This window comes from Labeo rohita, chromosome 15 (assembly GCF_022985175.1).
Source record: "Labeo rohita strain BAU-BD-2019 chromosome 15, IGBB_LRoh.1.0, whole genome shotgun sequence".
In the NCBI taxonomy this organism is placed as follows: domain Eukaryota; kingdom Metazoa; phylum Chordata; class Actinopteri; order Cypriniformes; family Cyprinidae; genus Labeo; species Labeo rohita.
In genome coordinates this window covers 29,746,908-29,772,122 of record NC_066883.1, presented here as the reverse complement: position 1 = coordinate 29,772,122, position 25,215 = coordinate 29,746,908, and the positions used below count along the sequence as shown (strand labels likewise).

Sequence of the window (25,215 nt, the reverse complement as noted above, 5' to 3'; positions counted from 1 at the left end):
TATTAAACTGAGATTTGAATTTTAATTGTGTTACCTTCAAAAATATTTGCATGATTTTCAACAAAAGCTAGAGGTGTAAAAGTAACATATTTTTAGGGCATTTATAATCTGATTTTATTTATTTACAATAAATATTTATAAGAAAAAGATATTTAAATTCCATTTAAATTCAAACCAGAAATATTTGTATGATTTTCAAAAAAAGCTAGGGGTACAAAACTACCATATTTTTTTTCCCATGAGCTGTTGTTGTACTTTTTAGAGAGGCACAGAAAACAATTGAACATTGCATTTGTAATCGTAGATTATTTATTTATTAAAAAATATTTATAAGAAAAATACATTTTAATTCAAAGTTAATTAAAACATATTTGTATTATTTTCAACAAATGCTAGCTTGCTTATTTATTTATTTATTTACATGCGATAAATATTTATAAGGAAAGGATAGTAGAGGAATTTTTGTTTTAACTAAAATAAATAAATTTCAACAAAAGCTAGGGGCACAAAAAGTACCATATTTTTTTCTTATGAGCTTTTGTTGTACTTTTTAGAGAGGCGCAGGACATTTTAGAGAGGCACAGAAAACAATTGAACATTGCATTTTTAAGCGTAGACTATTTATTTATTTAAAAATATTTATAAGAAAAATGTATTTTAATTCAAAATTAATTAAAATAATTTTTTTGGGATTATTTTCAACAAACGCTAGCTTGCTTGCTTTATTTATTTATTTATTTATTTATTTATTTACACATTTTTGTTGTACTTTTTAAAGAGGCGCAGGACATTTTAGAGAGGCACAGAAAACAATTGAACATTGCATTTGTAAGCGTAGATTATTTATTTATTTATTTATAGAAAAATACATTTTAATTCAAAATTAATTACATTTTTTAAATTATTTTCAACAAACGCTAGCTTGCTTGCTTTATTTATTTATTTACACACAATAAATATTTAAGCAAAGGGTAGTAGAGAAAATTTCATTTTAACTAAAATAAATAATATTTGTATGATTTTCAACAAAAGCTAGGGGTACAAAAAATACCATATTTTTTTCTTATGAGCTTTTTAGCTTTTTTTCTTATGTACTTTTTAGAGAGGCACAGAAAACAATTTAACATTGCATTTGTAAACATAGATTATTTATTTATTAATTTATTTAAAAATATTTATAAGAAAATAAATTTTAATTCAAAATTAATTTAAAAAAATTGATTATTTTCAACAAATGATAGCTTGCTTGCTTTATTTATTTATTTACATGCAATAAATATTTATAAGGAAAGGATAGTATAGGAAATTTTTTTTTAACTAAAATAAATAATATTTGTATGATTTTCAACAAAAGCTAGGGGTACAAAAAGTACCACATTTTTTTCTTATGAGCTTAGAGAGGCGCAGGACATTTTAGAGGCACAGATAACAATTGAACATTGCATTTGTAAGCGTAGATTATTTATTTATTTAAAAATATTTATAAGAAAAATAAATTTTAAATCAAAATTACTCAAAAAAAAAAGTGATTGTTTTCAACAAACGCTAGCTTGCTTATTTATTCATTTACATATAATAAATATTTATAAGGAAAGGATAGTGGAGGAAATTTCATTTTAACTAAAATAAATAATATTTGTATGACTTTCAACAAAAGCTAGGGGTGCAAAAAGAATTTAGTTGTATTTTTTAAGAGAGGCACAGAAAACAACTGAACATTGCATTTGTAAGAGTAGATTAATTATTTATTTATTTAAAAATATTTATAAGAAAAATACATTTTAATTCAAAATTAATTTAAAAAAAGATTATTTTCAACAAACGCTAACTTGATTATTTATTTATTTAATTTACATACAATAAATATTCATAAGAAAAGGATAGTAGAGGAAATTTAATTTGAACTAAAATAAATAATATTTGTATGATTTTCAACAAAAGCTAAGGGTACAAAAGTACCATATTTTTTCCTTATTAGCTTTTGTTGTACTCAAGGACATTTTATAGAGACACAGTTCACAATTGAATATTACATTGATTTTAGTGAGCTTAGATGTATTTATTTATTTGTTTTATTTTATTTTATTCAAAATCTTTTGAAACTGAATTTCAAACACTAAAAGAAAAAAATACCGTATTTTATTTATTTACTCACTTTCTTAAAAAAAGTACCATATATATATATATATATATATATTTTTTTTATTTTTATTTTATTCAAAATACATGGTTGAATTTCAAAGAAAAAAGAAAGAAAAACCTTATTTAATGTCATTTAATTTAACTTTTAATTTAATTTAATTCAAAATCTTTTGAAGTTGAATTTCTAAGACCAAAAGAAAAAAATATTTATTTATTTGTTTACTAAATTAATTACTTATATTTTTTTCAAAATCTTTTAAAGTTGAATTTTAAAGACTAAAAGAAAAAAATAACTGGATAAAAAATAAATAAATAAATTTGACAACAAGGTAGCAAACACTCGTTTTTAATTAACAGAGGACAGATTTCTTTGTGATACTGTCAGGACTGAATGCTTCCTAATGTATTTTTTTTCCCTAATGTATTATATGAGAATCATGTCAGTTCAATGACCAGCAGTGTGGCAAAACTGTCAACCAGATGTTTTTTTGTTTCTTTTTTACAGCACATCAAATATTTCAGAGCTCAATGGCACTATAACTGTGTATAATTAATCCCATTCGTGCAATTCAAGCTATTTGTATTGTACTGCTGCACATTAAATCTTACTCAGTTTACAATTGGCAAATGTTTGTTAAACATACATGTAATTATGTATCAGAATAACACTGCAGCTTGAGATAAACTTGACATGAATCAGTGTATTTAACTGCAACAGGAAAAAAATGTGGATGCGAGAACTCAAATTGAAATCAAGTCTATAGTTCAAGGCAAGCAGACTCAGATGTTTACATGTCAGAAATGTACAGTACAGTGATGCAATCTATACTATAATTAACATTAATACATTATGCAACAGACAAAACATGCATGCAAGAATATTAAGAAGACAAATAATAAACTATACAAAAAGCCATGGAGTTTAAAAGCTCTCAAAAATACCTTTCAACAAAAACCTTTTGTATTTGATGCTGACATCTAATTCATATCATTTACTTTACAAACTGAATGACAGCTTTCCATCTGATATTTATATGCTCTCGAAGTCTGCTTTTAATTCCAGTTACCCTCCAGTGCACGTTTGTAAAACAGATGCAGACCTGACAGTGTGTACAGACTTTCATTCTCATCGTCATTTTATTTCAGCTGTTTGTAAATCTTTAGAGGAAATCTGTGTCCTGGAGGGAAATACGTTTTATAGTCAAGCTCATAGTGACGTTCTGTCTTGTGTTTTTATTGCATAATGGAGTTGGGAGATTTTTCAAAATGCATTGACTAGTCAAACTATAATGGTTGAAATACAATTGCTGGAAGTTTTCCTTGCTGCTATTCTTCATCTACAGCCATTCAAAAAAAAAAAAAAAAAAAAAAAATTGTAGATGCAACTATAAAAGCAATTATTTTATGCATTATAAATAAATATTAGGCATTATACATTATTATATTATATTACATTATATTACATTACATTACATTACATTACATTATATTATATTATATTAAAATGCAATGACTAGTCAAACTATAATAGTTGAAATACAGTTGTCCTTGATGCTATACTTCATGTACAACCATTTAAAATATACAAAAAAAAAAATTATAGATGCAACTATAAAAGCAATTATTTTATGCATTATAAATCATAAATATTAGGCATTATACTTTATTATATTATATTATATTATATTAAAATGCAATTACTAGTCAAACTATAATAGTTGAAATGCAGTTGTCCTTGATGCTATACTTCATCTACAACCACTCAAAAAAAAAAAAAAAAAAATCATAAATAAAAAAAAAATATATATATATATATAGATGCAACTATAAAAGCAATTATTTTATGCATTGTAAATCATAATTATTAGGCATTATATTATATTATACTATATTATATTATATTATATTATATTATACTATATTATATTATATTATATTATATTATATTATATTATATTATATTATATTATATTACATTATATTATATTATATTATACTATACTGTACTATATTATATTATATTATATTATATTATATTAAAATGCAATGACTAGTCAAACTATAATAGTTGAAATGCAGTTGTCCTTGATGCTATACTTCATCTACAACCATTCAAAATATACAAAAAAAAAAAATTATAGATGCAACTATAAAAGCAATTATTTTATGCATTGTAAATCATAATTATTAGGCATTATATTATATTATACTATATTATATTATATTATATTATATTATATTATATTACATTATATTATATTATATTATACTATACTGTACTATATTATATTATATTATATTAAAATGCAATGACTAGTCAAACTATAATAGTTGAAATGCAGTTGTCCTTGATGCTATACTTCATCTACAACCATTCAAAATATACAAAAAAAAAAAAAAAAAAAAAAAAAAAATTATAGATGCAACTATAAAAGCAATTATTTTATGCATTGTAAATCATAATTATTAGGCATTATATTATATTATATTATATTATATTATATTAAAATGCAATGACTAGTCAAACTATAATAGTTGAAATACATTTGGGAAGTTGTCTTTAAAGCTATGCTTCATCTACAACCATTCAAAAATTAAAAAATAAATAAATATATATATAAAAACATTTATAGATGCAATTATAAAAGCAATTATTTTATGCATTATAAATCATAATTATTAGGCATTATATTATATTATACAATTATAATAAAAAATTAATAATTTATAAAATTATAATTTATAAAAATTAATCTCACAATGAAGGACGATTTACTGTAAAATAAAGTAGTGAGGGCATTTTTTTTAATACTGGACGAAAGATACACTTTCCCTTATTCACTCACAGAAATTTGAACCTAAAAAACTGCTTATATTACAATTATACATTATATTATTTCATTATTACAGATTAAGTTGATATTTCCCATATGTTTTGATGCCAAATCAATTTGAATATGTTTGTTCTTTATATAACTACATATAACTTTGAGAATAGGACTCAGAGAACTACTAACTATTGGATTTTAGTTTGAATTTATTTTTAATTATTTTAGTTTGTTCAAAGGGTTTTGAAGTGAAATTTTACATAGCAAGAAAAAAGAAGTCTTTTAAACTGTACAAATCAACATATTTTAATTAACCAATGTTATTTTTAACTGGAAAATAAAATGAATCTCTAATAAAATTTAAATATCTCTAATACATGTAACTTATGTTTTATAGGTTTAACAAAGCAAAACTGAAATCTCAAAGCTGCTGAAGTACTCCACTGATTTCTCTCAGTTGGTAATGTATCTTTAATTTTTCTTTGTCTCATGTTATGTTTTTTTCTACGCAACTCTTCCAATCTTAATCACATATCGCTGCTTTTATAGCTGCATGGTGTAAGATCTGTTCGGGCCTCAGTAAATCATGCCACGGGGCACCGCTGTGAGCAAGAGGGCATGACGGATAGTAAAAGTGTGAAAGCGCCTATGAAAACAAACCTTGTGCGAACAGCATCCAGATTCGTCCTAATCATCTAGCAGGATAAACAGAGAATTTGTGTTACTCACCCGAGACGTCGGCGGTGTGACAGAGATGAGTTGAGAATGAGCGTCTCTCGTCTTCTCCGCTCTCTCTAAATAAGGCCCTGACTCCACACTCTTTTCCCCATCTGCTAAAGCTATTTCCCCCAACAAGGCATCTGATTTCCTCTCCTGCTTTTACCCGTGAGCAGAGAAAGGCCCTGCTCTGTGTGCCGTTGCACCGCATCTGTCTTTGTGGGTGAAACCTTTGGGACGTCTTGAATGGCGATGCCGGAGCGGTGCGGGCCGCGATGAGCACTGTTACTCTGATTAAAGCTATGATACACTGCCATGGCCGCAAATTATCTCTAATGTGTATTCCATAAAGAATCTTTTATTCATTTTACTGGGAAGTTGGTGAATTTATATGGGATGTATTGTTGGATTATATACTGCACATGTACTCTACGTGTATGTACTGCACGTAACAATTATACATTTTAAACATTTTAAGCTAACACTTCACATTAAGGTTTGTTAGTTAACATTAGTTAACTACATTAGTTAACGAGAACTAAGAATGAACAATACTTTACCAGCATTTATTAATCTTAATGTTAATTTCAACATTTACTAATGCATTATTAAAATCACAAGTTTGTTAACATTAGTTAATGCACTGTGAACTAACATGAACAAACATTGAACGACTGTATTTTTATTAACATTAACAAAGATTAATAAATAGTGTAATAAATGTATTGTTCTCTGTGCGTTCATGTTAGTTTATACACATTAGTGTAAAAACTATAATTTTAAACTATTTTAACTAATTAATGTTATTATTATGGTTGTAGCTGCTGTTTTTATGGCCTTAATAATTAAGAGATTATATGTATATATCAAATGATATTTTAAAAATATATATACAGCAAAATAAATAAATTAACATTTTACATTATCTTTTTGTTCTTGTAAAATGTGTTCCAATAATCTTTTTTATTTACATTTTTTAATAACGCTGAATTAAAGATGAATGATTTTATTCAGCAAGGATACATTTAATTGATCAAAGGTGATGGCAAAGACGTATATAATGTTGCAAAATATTTTCGTTTTTGAATTTTCTATTTGTCAAAGAAAAATTCATCACTGTTTCCATAGAATATATAAAGGGACACAACTTCTGAAAATTCAACTTTGCCGTGATAGTTTAAAATATATTAAGATATTTTAAATTGTTAATAATTAAATAAAAAATTAAATTAAAAATAAAATGTAATGAAATGAAATACCATTTAAATACAAGTTAATTTAAAATGTCAAAAAAAAAAAATTACCAATCCCAGACTTTTTGAACAATAAATTAATCTAACATAATTACAGTTTTCTACCAAATTTATTTTGAAATAATTTTCATTTTATGATAATTAATCAGAAATGAAAAAATATACATATGTGTATATATACATACATACACACAAGCTACCAGTCAAAAGTTTTTAAACAGTAAGATATTAAATATTTTATCTTCTGCTCACCAAGCCGACATTTGTTTGATCCCAAGTACAGCAAAAACAGTAAAATCTTTTACTGTAAAATATTTTTACTATTTAAAATGACTTTTAATTTTTTTTTTTATTTATGCTGAATGCTAAATTGATGCTAAAAATTCAGCTTTGGAATCACAGGAATAAATTACATTTTGAAATATATTCAAATAGAAAGCAGATATTTAAAATAGTACAAAATATTTCATAATATTACTGCTTTTACTGTATTTTGGATCAAATAAATGCAGGCTTGGTGAGCAGAAGACACTTTTTGACTGGTGTGTATACTTCTTGTACTTCCAATAGAAAAAGATCTACTGCTTAGTGGCTTCTAGCACTGAGCTCTTGTCCTCTAAATCATCCTCACAACAGAGGAGAAAGTGCTGAAGATCAACAACCCATTAACACTTTTAACCCCTCTCAGCTGCTCTGACCTTCTCAACCAGTCTGGCTTTTGTCATTTGGGACTGAAAGAAAAAGTCATAGTTTTGAACACAAATCACCAGAGAGATTAAAAAGGGCCGAACTGAAAATCCGCCTGTTATTTTCTGTCATGTTTTAAGATGTATGGAGCAGCAGGGCTGGACTAGGCTCGATTCAGTGGACAGTTGTGGCGGGGTTCTGTGACCCAGCCTCCCTCTCATGTTACGGCCCTATTTATAACATCTCCCACCCCTCCTTCAGTCCCAGCCCATTGCCCAAAAGCCCGGCCACCGTTAGGAAGCACCTTTCCCTCTCAGCTGGGCCACAGTCTGCGCTAGACTGTCAACTGAGATTCAGCTCTCATCATCATCAGCTGCTGCTGTTTAGCCGCGCTGCCTGGCAACTCTCGATCGCAACGTGCATGGGATTATCACACACACACACACACACACACGTGTACAGACACACTTTTTCCTTTTCCTTCATTTTTGTTTAAGGAGACACTGTTTGAAGTCAGAAGCGACGGAGCTTTTTGCGTTTCTGCTGTTTGGGAAGTTTTCTCGTTGTGGTTTTTGTTCCACCAGCGGCTGCTTTCGTGCATGCGATGGATCACACGCTGTTCGGCTGTTTGCGCAGCCCTCACGCCCCTCCGCAGGCCCTGCACCCCGCCTTCGCCCTTCACGGACGCTCCGAGCACCTCTCCTCGTACCCTGACCTCGCCACCTCCTCTCCTTCTTCGACCTGCATCGTGAGCGGTTACCCGGGTGAGGATGGGGGACTGTTTGGGGGACACGGGCACCAGCGAGGGCCGCCCATGTCTCAGCAGCATCATCATCATCACGTACCCCAGCCGCAGCAGACCGGATGGCACATACCGCAGACGGCAGGCGCTTCTCCAGCAGGCGCCCGTCTGGGGCTGGGCATCTCGGCCCCTGATTCTGGCTCTGTAGATATGGGGCCCGGGGGCCCCAGTCTTTGCGCAAGCACGCCGAGCCTCGGCGGAGGGGTGCCATCGGGTGCCTCGTGTGTTCCCGGAGGGGATTTCGGACGTCATACGATGTCTCCAGCCGAGGCGGAGAAAAGGAATAGCAAACGGAGAAGCGACAGCTCTGGTAAGAAACAAGCTCATTTTTATTTTATACTAATTTATACTTAGATTAAAAGAAAAGGGTTTGATCTGATCAAGTCATTTTTCATGGAAAGTTTCTATCTACTATTTTTGGAAATCTTACAGGTTGGATATTGTTAGTATTATGATGAAGTCTCATATTGTTTGAAGTTTTTAAGTATTATATCAATACATATTTAGAAGAGGTTAATTATTAAATATTTGTAAGTAGAATGTAGGTAAAATATTTGTTTGTAAAATATGCAATTTTATATAATTTTTTATATGTATATTCTCCAGATATTCTTCAAATATTATTAGTAAATTACATTTTAAATACTTATGTTTATATAAAATATTTTTTTATTATTTATAATCTTTTTATTTTAAATATTTTATTTTCCAAATACTATAGACACTTTACATTTTAAATATTTACAAATATATTATTTATATTTTATATAATATTTGTTATATATATATATATATATATATATAATATTTATACATAATATTTATATAATATATATATATAATATTTATACATAATATTTATATCAAATAATATATTTGTAAGTAAAATGTAGTAAAATATAAAATATATATATTTTTTTTTTCAAATATTACATGTACGTTTTAAATATTTGTAAGTAAAATGTAAGTAAAATATTTTTTTGTAAAATGTGCAATTTTATATCATTTTGTGTATATTCTCCAAATATGATTTATAATATATATTTTATTTTCCTAATATTATAATGATTTTAAAAATATTAATATTTTAAATACTTGTATTATTTTTTTTGTATTATTATTCTATAATTTGTAATATATATATATGTTTTCATTTATAATATATTTTATTTTACAAATATTATATATAAATTAAACTTTAAATCCTTATAAATGTACTATTTATATTTATATATAATATTTAATTTTTTAAATTATTTTATTTATTTTTTATTATAATATATGTTTTCTTTTTCAAATATTACATGTAAATTACATTTTAAATATTTGTAAGTAATATGTAAGTAAAATATTTGTTTGTAAAATATGCAATTTTATATAATTTTATATATGTATATTTTCCAGATATTATTTAGAATATGTATTTTGTTTTCCAAATATTACGTATAAATAACATTTTAAATACTTATAAATGTTTTACATATATATTTATATATATATATATAAAAAAAATATATATATATATATATATATATATTCTATAAATATTATACATAAAGCTTTGAATTAATTTACTTTTAGCTTTTGCATTTTACAAGAACATATGACGTTATGCCTTATGATAAATTCTTTGTAATGTTTTCTGGAAAATCACTTCTTTTGTCATTGAGTTGTTTTAGTTCCCATGAAACACAAAAGGTTTCTCTTAAAGCATCTGTTTGTTTTATTGTAACTGAAAACAGAATTGAATAAGTCATAGTGCATTTTATCAGCCTTCACAATCAGTGCTAGTGTTTTCGGAAAAAGATTCTCCAATCCAGCGTTCGGAAATGTGGAGCCGTGTTTTTTCGCACAAGAGTTTTGTAGGTGTTGGCTGACACGCACAGAAGCAATTATTTTGGCTAGTAAGAAGGCAGATTGTAACTCTTGTGTGGGCATTTAACTGCACGCATGATTCACGTTTAGTCTCATCTGTTTCATCTCCTCATTTTCTGGCAAGCAGAAAATAACGCTTGTGGTAAAGTAACTAATGCCATGGCCTGAGAGAGAGAACAGGGACGCCTGTGTTGGCATTTAACACGAAAAGCCGAACAGCAGATGACAGGAGTGCTGTGAGCAGCTTTCTCTTTGAATATAATTTGTTTGTACATTGGAATCGAAATGGGAAGATACTGTTACTTTATTTTTAGGTTTGCTGATGGGTAAAACGGGCAGAGAGATATGAAGTAAACGCAAAAAACGGTTCACTGCAAAAGAAGCTGATGAGCATCTCCAATTTGTTTTGTCTGGAATAGTTGCCTCTACTGTTAAAAAATCAATTTAACACTGCATAAAATGGATCATAAAATGTATTTTTACGATCTTGTTACTTCAAAGGGAATTTTAACTACTTTCTGCCCTTTAAAACAAAGTTCAGGTCCACACAAGAGGCACAGCCCTGCAGATGTTGATTTATCCTCATTTGCGCCAACCCAAAATTAACATAATATAAATACACTTGTTCCACTGCTGGAAAGCTCTAACAGACTTAGATGGCTCCACAGTAGTTTATACACATTTAGATATATTGCTTTTTATATATTTATAAATTCTGTCTTAATTTTCATCTTGGGTGATTTACCTAGGACGTGTTTTTTAATAAGATATCAAACATTTCAGTGCATGTTGACAGTGAAAGTGAGATTTACAAATAAATAGCAAATTAATAGCAAATTAATATTGTTTTAGACATTGGTTTGGCCTAAAAATGTATAGAATTTTTGCATGTATTTGTGTTTAATAGTAATTCTCACAGATGCGTTTTGTGCTTTTGAACAGAGTTGTTCTATTTTGAGTATTATAGTTTTTAAAATGTATTTAAATGTACTAATTAAGTTATTAAAATGTTTTAATATTCTGTTCTTGATTTCAGAGTAACTATGGCGTAACAAAAAATAAGTCTCTGCTTCACAGAATGATTTTATAATAAGCATCAGTCAATGCAACGAGCGTCATCGTTTTAATGCATTTTAAGATATGTTCATCTTAAGATATATTGTTTGATTTATTCAAAGCATGTGTGGCTGTTCTAATAAAACAGCACATGGCTGGTTTGGATTGTCGACAGCAGCCTAGCGTGTATTTTGTCATGTGGGTTTGTGTGATATTCATTTTGGTTGCTTTTTTTCCACCGATAAAGCTCAGCTTCAGTGTGTTTATCTAGAATATTAAAGTCGATGTCTAAATTTTCATTATAGCTGTAGTTTTTAAAATCATCTTTGAAAGCTCGGGCCATCCTGCTCCTTTTTTTTCCCCAGGACTTTGCTTTTTTTAAAGACGAGATAAAAGTTAAGGCGCAGGCCTAATTGCTGTGGTGTAACCGCCGTGTCGGCAAGCCGGGAAAAGTTGCTTTAACTCAGAACAGCTCTGTTCGCAAAACGCTGCTTGTGTTGGTTTTTCTCACTCCACAATGGCTGCGTTTAGCCCGCAATAAACGTGCCTTTCTGCGCTTGTTTTAATCAGACCCATATTCAGCCAAAGTCTTTTCTGTGACTCGAATTCACAGAAATTTTAGCTAAAACTGGGCTGTCACAGCTGCCGTTCTGTAGCTAGAAATCACGTGGTGATTATTTGTTCTTTGAACAATGAGCATGAGTCACTAAAAAGTGCAACTTCTATGTTAAACTATCTATAATATCATTGCACAAATGCTTTTTGAAATTTTCAACCCAATTCTCTGTCCTTTTCAACCTGCAAATCTGAACCTGTAATTTATACCGGGTATTGTATGGCTTGTATGGCTTAATATAATATAAATGATGTATCTTGCTGAAATATGTAGTCGAAAACCCATGAAAGATTTACGTTATTTAAAAAAAACCATGGGGGGCGCCATTATTTCGATGACGTCAAATGGTTGCTCTTTTTAACCTGTTGTTATTTTTACCGCAGCACAACTCAGAATACACAACTCGGAAAATAAAATACTTATATGACGCCACATCGTGTGGCTTTAGGTGGTAATTTTCAGTCGAAGGGCAGCAAGAAAAGCCATGTAAGTCTTCACTGCTTTCCGAGCGATAAGAAGAAGAGAAAAGAATGGAAAGATGCCTTGTGGATGAATAAAACTTAGTAAAGACCTTCGTCTTTGTTCTCTCCACTTTAGACCTGATGCCTTGAGGATTTTAGTAGACTACAGCTACTTACAAATGGCAGAGACAAGAAACGCTAGATGCCATCCTGACAAGAAATAAACATGGAGATGCTTGTCATGACGCCGCAGCTTTTTTTTTTTAGCGTGGATTTTACTCTATCCTGGGGCATTTAAACTTCTTTACAAAGAAAATCGATGGTATGGCATTTGGTTTAAGCCTGTGCTTATATCCATTGCCACCTGTAAGCTCTTTCAGTAGCTGTGGTCATCGTATCATTGTATTATTATCCACGTTGTGTTGCAGTAAAAATAGCAACAGGTAGCGGCAGTAGCTCACTGAGAATGGCGCCCCCTAGGGGTGGGCTAAGGGGGCTGAAGCCCCAAATGTTTTCAGTAAAGCCCCGAATGTTTTTATTACCATGTCTTGTGCTCATCAAGATTGAGTTTCCATGTGCATTAAAATGATTTCTATTAAACCAGTGCTTAAACAGCAAAATGCAGCTGCTTCAGGTATCTTTAACTTACTGTAGCCTATATGTAAATTCATAATACTGAATTAGATTACTGTTTTTTTTTTAATCATGGTATTATATGCACAGACTTTCTAGGACACACACACTTAGAATGATTATATGAACAGATATATGAAAGTCAGTGGCAGGCTTTAGTAAGTGTCATATTAAGTGATTTAAATCGTAGAGAAAATATTGTCTTTTTGCTCTATTATGCAAAAACGGTTCTAAACAAAGCCATGTTATGCGTCTGCACAGCAGTGTTTCGTTACTGAATGAATTTGCCTTTTTTGAACACCTTGAATCAGTGATCCCATTTCTTACTTTGTTTCTTAACGAATCAGCCATTTGAATGAATCGACTGAATAAATGACTCAACGACTCACCTACTGGTAATTTTAGTCTCATTTTTCATTCAAGTATCATTCTATTCTATTTCATACTTATGTGTTCTAAATTTCATATTTAAAACAGTAATTTAATAATATTATTTATGCAGTTAGTAAGTGCACATTATAATTAATAATACTTGTCTCTTTAAAAATAATAAAATAAGCCACTTAGCCAATGTAACTTTTCAGCATAACCTACTTTATTTGAAGTGTACTCCATGTATTCTGACAAACACATTAATGTTTCTGGGCTAAACTCCGGATATCCACTCACCCTAGAACTGGCCCATAGTCCAAAAATATGTATAAAACGATGTGGATTTTTTTAAAATAACGTAAATCTTTAATAGGTTTTCTACTACATATTTTTAGTAAGAGACATCATTTATGTTATATTAAGCCATACAAGTCTGAATACCCAGGGTTCCCTTTAAATAACACGTCTAGCATGTCTTTATAGCCACCCTGATGTAGCTGAGCAATCTGACACTTCATCTGAACATCCACCTATAATGAGATCTACAAGGTGATGGGTGTAATAAAACTAAAATAGATTAAAATACTTTTCCCTATCCCAGATAATATAAAGAGACAACCTAAAGTTCTTTCTAATTGTTTTCAAAACATTCTTCTGTTTGTTTGAGAATCTGACCAGCCTGACACAGCAACACTGACTCAACCAATAGCATGAGTTTGGGGGTGGGGCTATCCATTTGGCTGAACAATGGCAGTTGAGTAGGGTTTTTGGGGGGGAAATCTGTTTGAAAACAGTTAAAAGGGAAAGATCACTCAAAAAAGAAAAATCTATTAATTTAGTTTCTTTTGATAGAAGATGATAGAACAATGTTTTAACTGTTTTTGACTGTACAGTGAAAGCCAGTGGGGTCAAAAAAAAAAAAAAAAAAAAAACATTTACAGGCATTTTCAGAATATATTCTTTTTCCACTGAAGAAAGAAAGCCATACAGGTTTAAAAAACCATGACGGTGAGTGAAGTTGACAGAATTGTCATTTTTGGCTGAACTATTTGTTTAAAACGGGATATTACAACGTATTTTAACATTTGAAAACATTAAAAATGATGTATTTGAAATGCCATGCTGATTTGTGCTGAAATGGCAGAGCAACTTGCGGATGGGGTTTCATTAAAGCCGACTCTATTTACAGCTGGGTTTTGGATTGCTAGTTGGATTAGCGCTCACTCCACACCCTTAGATAAATGAACCCAAAAGCTTGATGTGCCCTTTGAAAGTGAATCACAGCAAGGCGCACGTCTTTAAAAAAAAAAAAAAGAATAAAATTTCCTTCCTCCAGTGTCAAAACAAAAGAAGCACATGTGTCTCTGATAGGATGGATTGCAGGTCTAATCTGACATTTCCTCACTGACCTTTAGCGTTTCCCATTCAAGATTAGACTTGACGTAACTGGGCTCTAGCAATAACCACATGTAACTGTAAATATGTGCACTTTTATGCGTTCGTGCTCGGTCAAACACACACAAAAAAACTTGAAACTGAAGAAAGCAATTCACCGTAATTGACAGCGAGGGAGGGAATAAGAAACAGTCCACTGAAAATTGTTTTGAGTTGGCAGCTTGACTGGAAGACGCTCATAAAATTTTGAGGTAAATAAACTAAGGAAATATATTTTTACACATCCTCCAGTACTGTTTTGTTCCATATTAAAACTACAAGGGTAGCGGATTCCATTAACAGTAAGTCAAATGAAGTCTTTGGAAAGTGTTCTGCCGAGCGCCAACTCATTGTGAGCGGTTTATGAAAACTCACGGCTGGGGTTGACTTTTACAAACAGCTGGCATGAACAATTGCAGCATCGTAAAAGATGACTGGCAGTATTCCTCTGCTTTCCTTTATGACATTTCTGGGATTTCAAACCCTGCAGTGATTGTATTTAATTGGAACGATTGCGCTGAAATGAGCTGATTGGGTTTCAAAGGCCGTTTTGTTGTGGAACTTGACGTTGATGCTGATGTTTTGGGTGACCGTCTCTGAAATGTTTTCTTCCATTCTTGCTTTTCTTTTAAGAGTCCCAAGATGGGAATTACAAATCGGATGTGAGCAGTAAGCCAAGGAAGGAGCGGACGGCGTTCACCAAGGAGCAGATTCGAGAACTGGAGGCAGAATTCGCCCATCACAACTATTTGACCCGACTGAGGCGGTACGAAATCGCCGTAAACCTGGACCTCACGGAAAGGCAGGTGAGATGACCCAACCGCGACCTCGTACCTTTTCATCAATCATTCTGTCAGAAGCTACCGCTTTTCGGTGCTGTTCTATCCAGCTGTGGCTATGGACTGGGACTATTGTGTTCCAGATGTTTCTGCAAGATCTCTTTTTGGCTGTAGTCAAGTAACGGGAGAGGCGAAGGAAGTTCTGTCCGCTAAGGCACTTCCGTCTTGCCGCTCCGTCTTACAAATTGGTCTCTGCGTGGGAAGGTGCTTCCTACAGCCATATGTGAAATAAATAGCACATGACGCTTTATTTTGGAGCCAGCGAAATATGGGTTGTTGTAACTTTTTGATGTTTTAACCAAACAACTATGTAATCTTATTAAACCATTGAAGTTTATTGAATTCTACAGACATAAAGAGATGACATAATGCTTGCTGCTTTTGAAATGACATCATTAGAACACTATTTAGAACACCATTCATAAGATTTTTTAACTGTTCAATGAGCCGTCCAGTTTCTGTAAATTAAAACGTCGCAGCATTTTACATTACAAATGTGTTTTTAGACCTTCTGGTTTCATCAGACTTTGCAGTGTGCCAAGGATCCCACAAGGAAGTGACATCTGTGGCCTGAAATTATGCTACATTCTTCGGGGATACATTCCCAAGGCTTAGAATTAAAAACCTTGCCACACGACAAGTAAGCAAATCCGTCTCCTGCAACGTGATCCCTGTGTGAACCTGCTGGAGCGCTGGATTTTTGTGGCACGAGTTGTAGTATGACTGTAGGGCCACCACCATTTTGCACATGTAAAATGGTTACTAATCATGATAATAATATTGCAGAGCCTAATTAAAATAGCTATCTTTGATTAAATTTATTACAGCCTCTGCAAGACAGCACTGCACTGATATTCCTAAATGTTTTAGGGGTTTTATTTAAACTCTTTCAGTTTGTGCAGTCTGAAATACATAACTATTTGAAATAAAATAATTCAAACTTATTTTTTATTTATAATGAATAATACATTTTTATATATATTATTATTAGCTTTGCTTTAAAAATTTATTTAAAATGTAAAAAATCCAAAGATTTGAAATATTACAAATTAAATTAGAATTTTTTAAAATTAAAAAAAAAAATTGTTTATTCATTTTAAAAACATTTTTAAATATTTTTTTTTTATTTAACCATTGACAATTCCCATATTTATAGACTGTTCAGCTTTCAAAATGTAATATTCCTCAACATTTAGAATTAGTTCTGTAGTTAATTCAGTCTGAACTACTTAAAATGCAAGTTCTTTTTAAACTTTTTATTTATACATTTTATATCTGTTTTTACTTTTTTTGAAAGAATTTTTAAAGTTTGAAATATTTCCATAGACTTATACTGATTCTTATAAATTAAACTCCAATTAATAGTCTGAAATGCTTAACAAACTGTGATAATCGAATTATAATTCACACATTTACACATATATTATCATATATTATTTGTTAACTTTAATTTTTGAGAAATTAAATATTAAATTGTGCAGACTTCCCATTGACTTTATGAATGGTCAGCACTCAAATCCCAACCAAAAACAATGATTTTGTCTGCATTCTGATTCTATTTTTTTCTTTTTTGCAACACACAAACGTAAACAAAGGTGTATTATGTAGAGTAATTTACAACAGCTTTGAACACGGCTCAACCAATCAGAATCAAGGACAGTTTTATAAAATACTCTTCCCCATCACAGTTTATTATTATATGGAGACAATTTGAAGTTCTAATTGTTTTCAAAACATTCTACTGTTTGTTTTAGAATCCACATAGCAGCAGCCTGACACAGCAACAGTGAGTCAACCAATAGCATGAGTTTAGGGGCGGGGCTATCAGTTTGACTGACCAGTGGCTGTTGAGGGGGGTGTTGGGGAGGGGAAATCTGTCTGAAAACAGTTAAAAGGGAAAGATCACCTAAAAAAGAAAAATACATTAATTTAGTTTCTTATAGATACTTATTGTCAGTACACTGAAAGCCGGTGGGGTCAAAAAACAAACAAAAAAACACTGAGACATTTTACTTTTTTTTTTTTTTTATTTAATCATTGACCCATATTCCTATATTGATAGACTGTTCAGCTTTCAACATCTAATATGTTTAGAATTAGTTTTATGGTTAATTCAGTCTAAACTACTTAACATGCAAATTATTTTTATTTATTTATACATTTCATATGTTATATGTTTATATTTTATTTTATTTTAATTATTTTTTTACTTTTTTAAAAGAATTTTTGAAATAAAATTTTAAATATTTCCACAGACTTATACTGATTCTTATAAATTAAACTCTAATACAGTCTGAAATGCTTAACTAACCATGTTCAAACTTAGTTTCATTTATTTATTTATCAAATTATAATTCACACATTTACACATATATTATCTTTTAATTTGTTAACTTTTTTAATTTTTGAGAAATTAAAAATTAAAGTTCGCAGACTTTCGATTGACTTAATGAATGGTCAGCACTCAAAACCTAACCAAAAACAATGATTTCATCTGCATTATGATTGGCTTTTTTGCATACTTGTCTATTTTTTTCTTTTTGCATCGGTTTAATCATAGCCGTCTTGTTGTAATTCCCATGTGCAACCAAGAGAAATCAAGCTGTGTGCTGAGTTTTATGACAACTGCAAAGAGTCTCTGATTTCATTTACGCAGAACCACTCTTCAACTTTAATTTTTTTTCCAATGCTTCTATGCATCGATGGTATGTGTTTTTAGAAAATGCATATCTAGTTTTTATATATGTTTTTTTTTTTTTTTTTTTTGTCTAATGACGTGCACTAACCTGTAAGCAGTAACATACTCAACGTTTTCAGGCTGAGAGAAGAATTGCAAACGTTGCAGATATATTTTAAGAGTGGCACTCTTACAGTGCTGACAGTAATGAACTTGGGTGGCCAATTGAATAGTGTTCTAGTAGACTTGAAACATTTCTTGAAACATTAACTGAACAAATCATTGTGTATGTATTTTGAAAGTAAAATGTGCTTTTGAACTTAACCATCAAGTTTGATAACCATTTGGTTAAAAAAAAGGCTCAAATGACATAATTTTGCTGATTTGGGCCTGGTTTTCTTTAAGTCTGATTGCGTATGTAGAATTCTGGTCCATTCCATATGATTATCTCCACCAGAAATCATTTTAGTGCATGGTGGCCATTGAAAGCCATTGATGGTCATTTGGGAAAAATACTTCAAATGACATCATTTTGCTGATTTAGCCTGGTATTCCTCATGTCTGATTGCGTATGACAAATTACGGTCTATTTCATGTGACCATCTACTGCGTTATGCCACTCCAGAAATAATTTTTAGTGTATGGTGGCCGGGTCCCCCCGGCGAGCCTTACTTGCACTGCAGTGACCATTTAAGAAACAGCTCAATCATCATTCTGGGAAACGTAAATACTGGCTCTAGCAAGGAAAAGACGGAAATGACTGATGCCACAAAACAGATGGGCTCCAATTATTGCTGAACTGGAAATAGCAGCCAAATACGTGCATTGAACGCCATGTTTTATTTCGAACTTCTTCAGAGAAACACAATTCCAAACTTTGTGGATCATGCCTCAGAATAGCAGGGCGGTCAACTGATCACATGGTACTTATGCACCTGATCGAGGGATATTAGCTTACTGGAGTTTGGTGAGTCATGGCCTGGTCCACCTCTCCAATCGCTCTGCCAAAAAACCACAGTAAACAGATCATCTGCACCAACGAGTGAACATACAAATTTGCTGACAAATTAGACTCTTAAAAATAAAGGTTCCATTTAAATTTCCTGATAATTTACTCACCTCCATGTCATCCAAGATGTCTTTCTTTCTTCAGTTGAAAAAAAATTAAGGTTTTTGAGGAAAACATTCCAGGATTTTTCTCCAATATAATGGACTTAAATGGTGGCCAACAGTTTGAAGGTCTAAATTGCAGCCGAGGATTAAGGGTCTTATCTTGCAAAACGATTGGTCATTTTCTAAAAAAATAAAAATGTATATACTTTTTAATCACAAAGAGACTTAACGCATTAAGTAATCGCATTGGAAAAGTCACGAACGGTTAGTTCTTCATCTGTGTTTTTCGGAAAGGTAAGGTAGGGCGAAAAACTACATCTCATTTTCTCCTCCAACTTCAAAATCATCCGACACTGTTGTTTTACCTTTTAAAGGGCGTTTGACTTTCTTTGCACGTTTGCGTGCATTATTATGTAATGCGTGAATCAACCTAGTGCAAGATGAGCATTTGTGGTTAAAAAGTATATAAATTTGTTTTCTTTTTTAGAAAATGGCTGGTTGTTTTACTAGATAAGACCCTAATTCCTCAGCTGGGATCATATAGAGCCCTTTGAAGCACTACAGTTTGGACCTTCAATCTGTTGGCCACCATTAAAGTTCACTAAATGTTTTCGTCAAAAACCGTAAGTTCTTTTCGACTGAAGAAAGAAAGGCATGAATATCTTGGACTTCATAGAGGTGAGTAAATTATCAGGAATTTTTTATTATGCAAGTGAACTAATCCTTTAAGAACTGATGCCAAATAATAGAACATGGAAAGTCATGTGTCTTTCTTTCCCACTAGGTAAAAGTGTGGTTTCAGAACAGACGGATGAAATGGAAGCGAGTAAAAGGAGGCCAACAGGGGGCGGTAGCGAGAGAAAAAGAGCTTGTGAATGTGAAAAAGGGAACGCTGCTTCCCTCCGAGTTTTCGGGAATTCCTGGACTCCACCATACGCCGGACTCGCTAATCAACAATGAGGACAGCCACGACAGTGACCAGAGCTCTGAGCATGCTCACTTATGATACAAACAGATCCCATTCGCCTTTCGATGCTTATCTGGGGTCACATTTCAGACTGAAAGTACAGACTAAAAGTACACAAAGCAACACCACATGTGCCAATGAGGAGGCACCGCAATACAACGCCTATCGCAACACCTCCGAGTAGTGACAATGCTCACTAAACATGTAAAAATGTATGCAGGACTGATGTATTGTTGTGCATTTGGATGATACAGAATATTTGTGGCATCAATATTCACAAAGAAAAAGTGCCTTGCTTGTTTGACGGAAATGTTTACACGTTTGAAAGGTGCTGTAAGTCCTTTCAAAATCCTGCCTGTATTGCATCCCAGACTTGTGTTGGTGTTTACAGAGCCTAGGGACTTCTGTCAGGTCGTATGGATATTTTCTGCATGCTATTCCATAAAGTAATCACTTACAGCACCTTTAAAGTACCCTTCTACTGCTCTTTTACTTGAAAGACAGAATCTAGCAGTCCAATCTGGCCCAACAACATTCCATTCTGAGCTTGTGTTGAAAAGGTGTAAGTTTTAGTTTGCACTGTCAATTTCTGTGCCTTAATTGATTTCTACTGTATGTTTTTGTACAATGATGATGTCATCGGAATAATGAACGATCAAGCGTGCCGTCAAAAACATTTTAGATGATATTATGTCATGTAAATATAAGTATTCCTATTTTTCAAAAATCTGACAGCTGTATCATGTGCACACAATACCACATGCTTCAACAATAAACTTTTCGTATGTTACTTGGTATGATTTTTTTTTCCTTGTTTTGAGGTCAGCTAATGAAAGACACTGCTTGAAGAAGGATTTGAGGCTTTCGACTACAATTTCAGGCCAGCTGATGGAATTGCTGCCCATTTGGTTTTTGTAGGACATTTTTGTTGGGCCTTTTTTGGGGTTTTGATTTTTTTCTCGCAATTGTGAGTTCATATCTCACATTTCTGACATTTTCTCACAATTCTGAGTTTATATCTCACAATTTGGACTTTTTTCCGAGTTTATATCTCACAATTGTGACTTTTTTCTCGCAATTTCAATTTATATCTCACAATTCTGACTTTTTTCTAGCAATTCCAAGTATATATCTCACAATTTTGACTTTTTTCCGAGTTTATATCGTTTTTCTTGACATTACGAGTTTTTAATCTAACAATTCAGATTTTTTTCCTTGCAATTCCAAGTTTACATCTCATAATTCTGTCTTTTTTCTTGCAATTCTGAGTTTTTATCTAACATTTCTGATTTTTTTCCCCTGCAATTTTGAGCTCATATCTCACAATTCTGCCTTTTTCTTTCAATTCCAAGTTTATATCTCACAATTTGACTTTTTTCGTGCAATTCCAATTTATATCTCACAATTCTGCCTTTTTCGTGCAATTCCAAGCTTATATCTCACAATTCTGACTTTTTTCTTGCAATTCCTAGTTTATATCTCACCATTCTGATTTTTTTTTCTCACAATTCTGAGTTATATCTCATAATTCTGACTTTTTTCATGCAATTCTGAGTTTATATCTTACAATTCTGACTTTTATCTTGCTGTTCTGAGATACAAATGCACAATTCTGAGCAGAAAAGTCAGAAGTGTGGATATAAACTCACAATTGTGAGAAAAAAGTGAGTTAATGGCACAAAAGCCACAAAATGTAACAAGATATAAACTTAGAATTATGAGAAAGTCAGAATTCTGACTTTCTGGTTTCTGTATTGCAATTTTGAGGAAAAAAAAGTATAAATTTATGAGTTGCAATTACCTTATTTCTTTCTTTCTTTCTTTCTTTCTTTCTTTCTTTCTTTGTTTCTTCATTCATTCAGTGGAAAAAAACAGGCTTCCAAAAACAAATAAATTGTGTGTGTGTATATATATATATATATATATATATGTATATATGTATATATTTACATTTATACATTTTTAAAATTAGAAATTCAAATGAGTGTAAATTAATTCTTTAAACATGAAAAAAAAAATACTATTTGTTCATGTTAAAAATATTATTATTATTATTTCAACACAGTTTTATTTAAAAAGATGTATTTCAATTTATGAAAAATCAATAATCTTTACACAATTATCTTAATTTAATGTGAAGGCATCTACTGCCTGCAGCAGTGAGTAATGAAAGATTTGTAAGCAGTGGTTAGAATTTGTGTCATCTGTCTTGAGTCACTTTCCATCTACTTTTATGCTGTTGCTGAGCAATAGGGACTTTCTTTACAGAAGCTGAAATTTTGGGCCTTAATTGCACGCAATTGGACTGGACCGTTGTTGTGTATTCAGCTGCAAGTCCAGAACATTTTTCTAACCCTCGGCACCTTCACGCCTTAAGTTGAATGTTTCTATGGAGAAATCTGACGAGGGTCTGCGACTCATCACCATGATTATGAGACGAATATATGCTAAGGCTGAGCGAGGAGCTTACATGAATAAGTTATTAAGGAAGGGGCAGGGGAATATGCTAAATTCAGCTTCTCCTCCAGGCAGGGTCAGGACTTCTGCCTTAATTCTGAGAGGTGGGTGAGCAAACGGATCATATTCTATTACAAAATCAGGTCTGAAATATTGTTATGGTCCGTTCTCGCTGTCGCCACAGAGTGAGCCTGCATTCTAATTCGTAATGCAAGCCAGGAGAATCAAGACACGTTTGCCCACCAGGAGCAGTGATTCTGAGGGTCCTGCCAAAAGAATCAGTTGGAGCTTCAACTGCTTTTGACGGAAGAAACCACAAAAAGATATTTTGTTTGAATGTTTTCATATCACCAAGGAGATTTCTGGAACTTCCTACACAATGGAATAGAGAGGTCACACACAAAGTCATGCTACTCTCTGTTTCACATCGAAGCCTTTTACTGCCCTTTGACTTCTTAGGTTCTTTCTCCTGGACAGGAAAAGCTACATTGTTTTTAAATATAGTCCGAGCCAAAAACAGCAGCAGACACTACAACCGCCGCTTTTCCAAAATATGCGTTAATTCACAGTTTGCCGCTGTGGCCTTAAAGGGATTCTCTTGTGATAGGCTTCTGTCTTTTTATGTTTAGAAAAATAAAATTCTTTATAATAAAATCATTTAAAACAACCCACCTTATTTTTCAGTGCAGAAGTAAGCCGTTTTCTCTGAATGCGCGAGACTTCCAGTTCGTTAGCCGCTGTAGGGAAATAGCCAGAAGAATAACAAAGTGCAGTAAACAGTAAAAGGTTTGCACTACAAACCAGTGTTTTCATAATTAAGATAATACATTAAAATAGTATGGTAAAACATACCAGTTTGCAATCAAGCAGTAAAACAAGCGTTATTTTGTACAGCTACCCTGATGAAAAAACCAGCATATGCTGGTAGGTATGTTTTGATGCTGGAATGCTGGTTAGGTAGGTTTTGATGCTGGTTTAAGCTGGTCCTTTGCTGTTTTTTGCTGGTCAAGGACCAGCATAAACCAGCAAAGGACCAGCTTAAACCAGCATCAAAACATACCTAACCATCATTCCAGCATCAAAACATACCTACCAGCATATGCTGGTTTTTTCACCAGGGTAAAAACAACTGGTGCGAATGACATCGGAAGCCACATTTAAAAATGGCCACGCCCACTCTTACAGGACAAATGTGACCCTGGACCACAAAACCAGTCTTAAATCGCTGAGGTATATTTGTAGCAATAGTCAAAGGTACATAGTATGGGTCAAAATTACTGATTTTTGTTTTATGCCAAAAATCATTAGGATATTACGTAAAGATCATGTTCCATGAAGATATTTTGTAAAATTCCTACAGTAAATATATCAGAACTTAATTTTTATTTAGTAATATCCAATGTTAAGAACTTTATTTGGACAACTTTAAAGGTAATTTTCTCAATATTTTATTTTTGTTGCACCCTCAGATTCCAGATTTGCAAATAGTTGTATCTCGACCAAATATTGTTCTATCATAGCAAACCATACATCAATGGAAAGCTTATTTATTCAGCTTGCAGATGATGTATAAATCTCAATTTGGAAGAACTGACTCTTATGACTGGTTTTGTGGTCCAGGGTCACAAATAAGGTGGATAAAGACGTAAAAATAAAAAAATGTGATAACTTACAGAGTATTTACTATCTGAAAAAAGTTTCAGTATCCATTAACAAGTCAGATTGTAGGTACACGTCCTTTAATTAATTCATTTATTTGAAAAGTCCAATATAAAGAGTAAAAAAGTTACTTTCCTTTAGTTTAAGTTTTTTTTTTATGTCATTTTAAGTCATCTAACCTTGTAATTTTGTGAAATTATGCAAAAAGTGTGAGTATTACGTAATTGTGTGTATTCGACATATTATCTATATTTATCTATACAATCACCCTTTTTGCTATTTCTGCCATAAAGGTAAAAGTAGGCCTATAGGTCGACTTAGCTGTTTTATCTTAGTAAGTAAAAGTGCTTGTCGTGTCATGTGATCCATCTCTCTAAATCAGCGTTACCGTCAAGTTCAAAGGTCCAGACTGTTGTAGGTGCTCATAAACGCCCATCTGTTTAATCCGACCGTAAGAGGAACCACTGATCCATAGTTTCATTTTCCACTACATATACCAACGCTATGGCGGGAGAGGAAGTAAACAATGTGACTGTCTCTCAGGGGATTCGTATGTTGTTTAGTCTAATGACTCCTAATGAATCATCTTTCGCGACTGTACAAGAGGTGCCGAAATATGTCAATCAG

The 25,215-nt window shown here is 32.0% G+C and overlaps 2 protein-coding genes and 2 long non-coding RNA genes across 5 annotated transcripts in view; 2 read left to right on the top strand and 2 right to left on the bottom strand.

Moving 5' to 3' along the window:
* LOC127177355 (uncharacterized) overlaps nucleotides 1-6,315 on the bottom strand; it is a 19,820-nt gene extending 13,505 nt beyond the window's left edge. Inside the window, exon 1 of the long non-coding RNA XR_007829209.1 lies at nucleotides 5,700-6,315. This is a non-coding gene — a long non-coding RNA (uncharacterized LOC127177355). The remainder of the gene's footprint in view (nucleotides 1-5,699) is intronic.
* On the top strand, nucleotides 5,368-21,262 carry meox2a (mesenchyme homeobox 2a). Of its 2 annotated transcripts, XM_051129610.1 has the most exons (4): nucleotides 5,368-5,430; nucleotides 8,212-8,739; nucleotides 15,510-15,682; nucleotides 20,290-21,262. In XM_051129610.1, exons 2-4 carry the CDS (start codon nucleotides 8,232-8,234, stop codon nucleotides 20,509-20,511), a joined length of 903 nt encoding a protein of 300 aa, XP_050985567.1. In that variant the 5' UTR covers nucleotides 5,368-5,430; nucleotides 8,212-8,231; the 3' UTR covers nucleotides 20,512-21,262. The 2 variants fall into 2 exon arrangements, with proteins under 2 accessions (XP_050985567.1, XP_050985564.1); XM_051129607.1 differs by lacking the exon at nucleotides 5,368-5,430 and having other exon boundaries at nucleotides 7,177-8,739.
* On the bottom strand, nucleotides 19,235-25,086 carry LOC127177356 (uncharacterized). The gene is made up of 3 exons (XR_007829210.1): nucleotides 24,977-25,086; nucleotides 23,602-23,666; nucleotides 19,235-19,393 (listed from the first exon to the last, which is right to left on the bottom strand). It is a non-coding gene; the product is annotated as an uncharacterized LOC127177356 (long non-coding RNA).
* agmo (alkylglycerol monooxygenase) overlaps nucleotides 24,992-25,215 on the top strand; it is a 42,645-nt gene continuing 42,421 nt past the window's right edge. Inside the window, exon 1 of the mRNA XM_051129606.1 lies at nucleotides 24,992-25,215. Coding sequence (XP_050985563.1) covers nucleotides 25,093-25,215 — 123 coding nt within the window. The 5' untranslated portion in view covers nucleotides 24,992-25,092.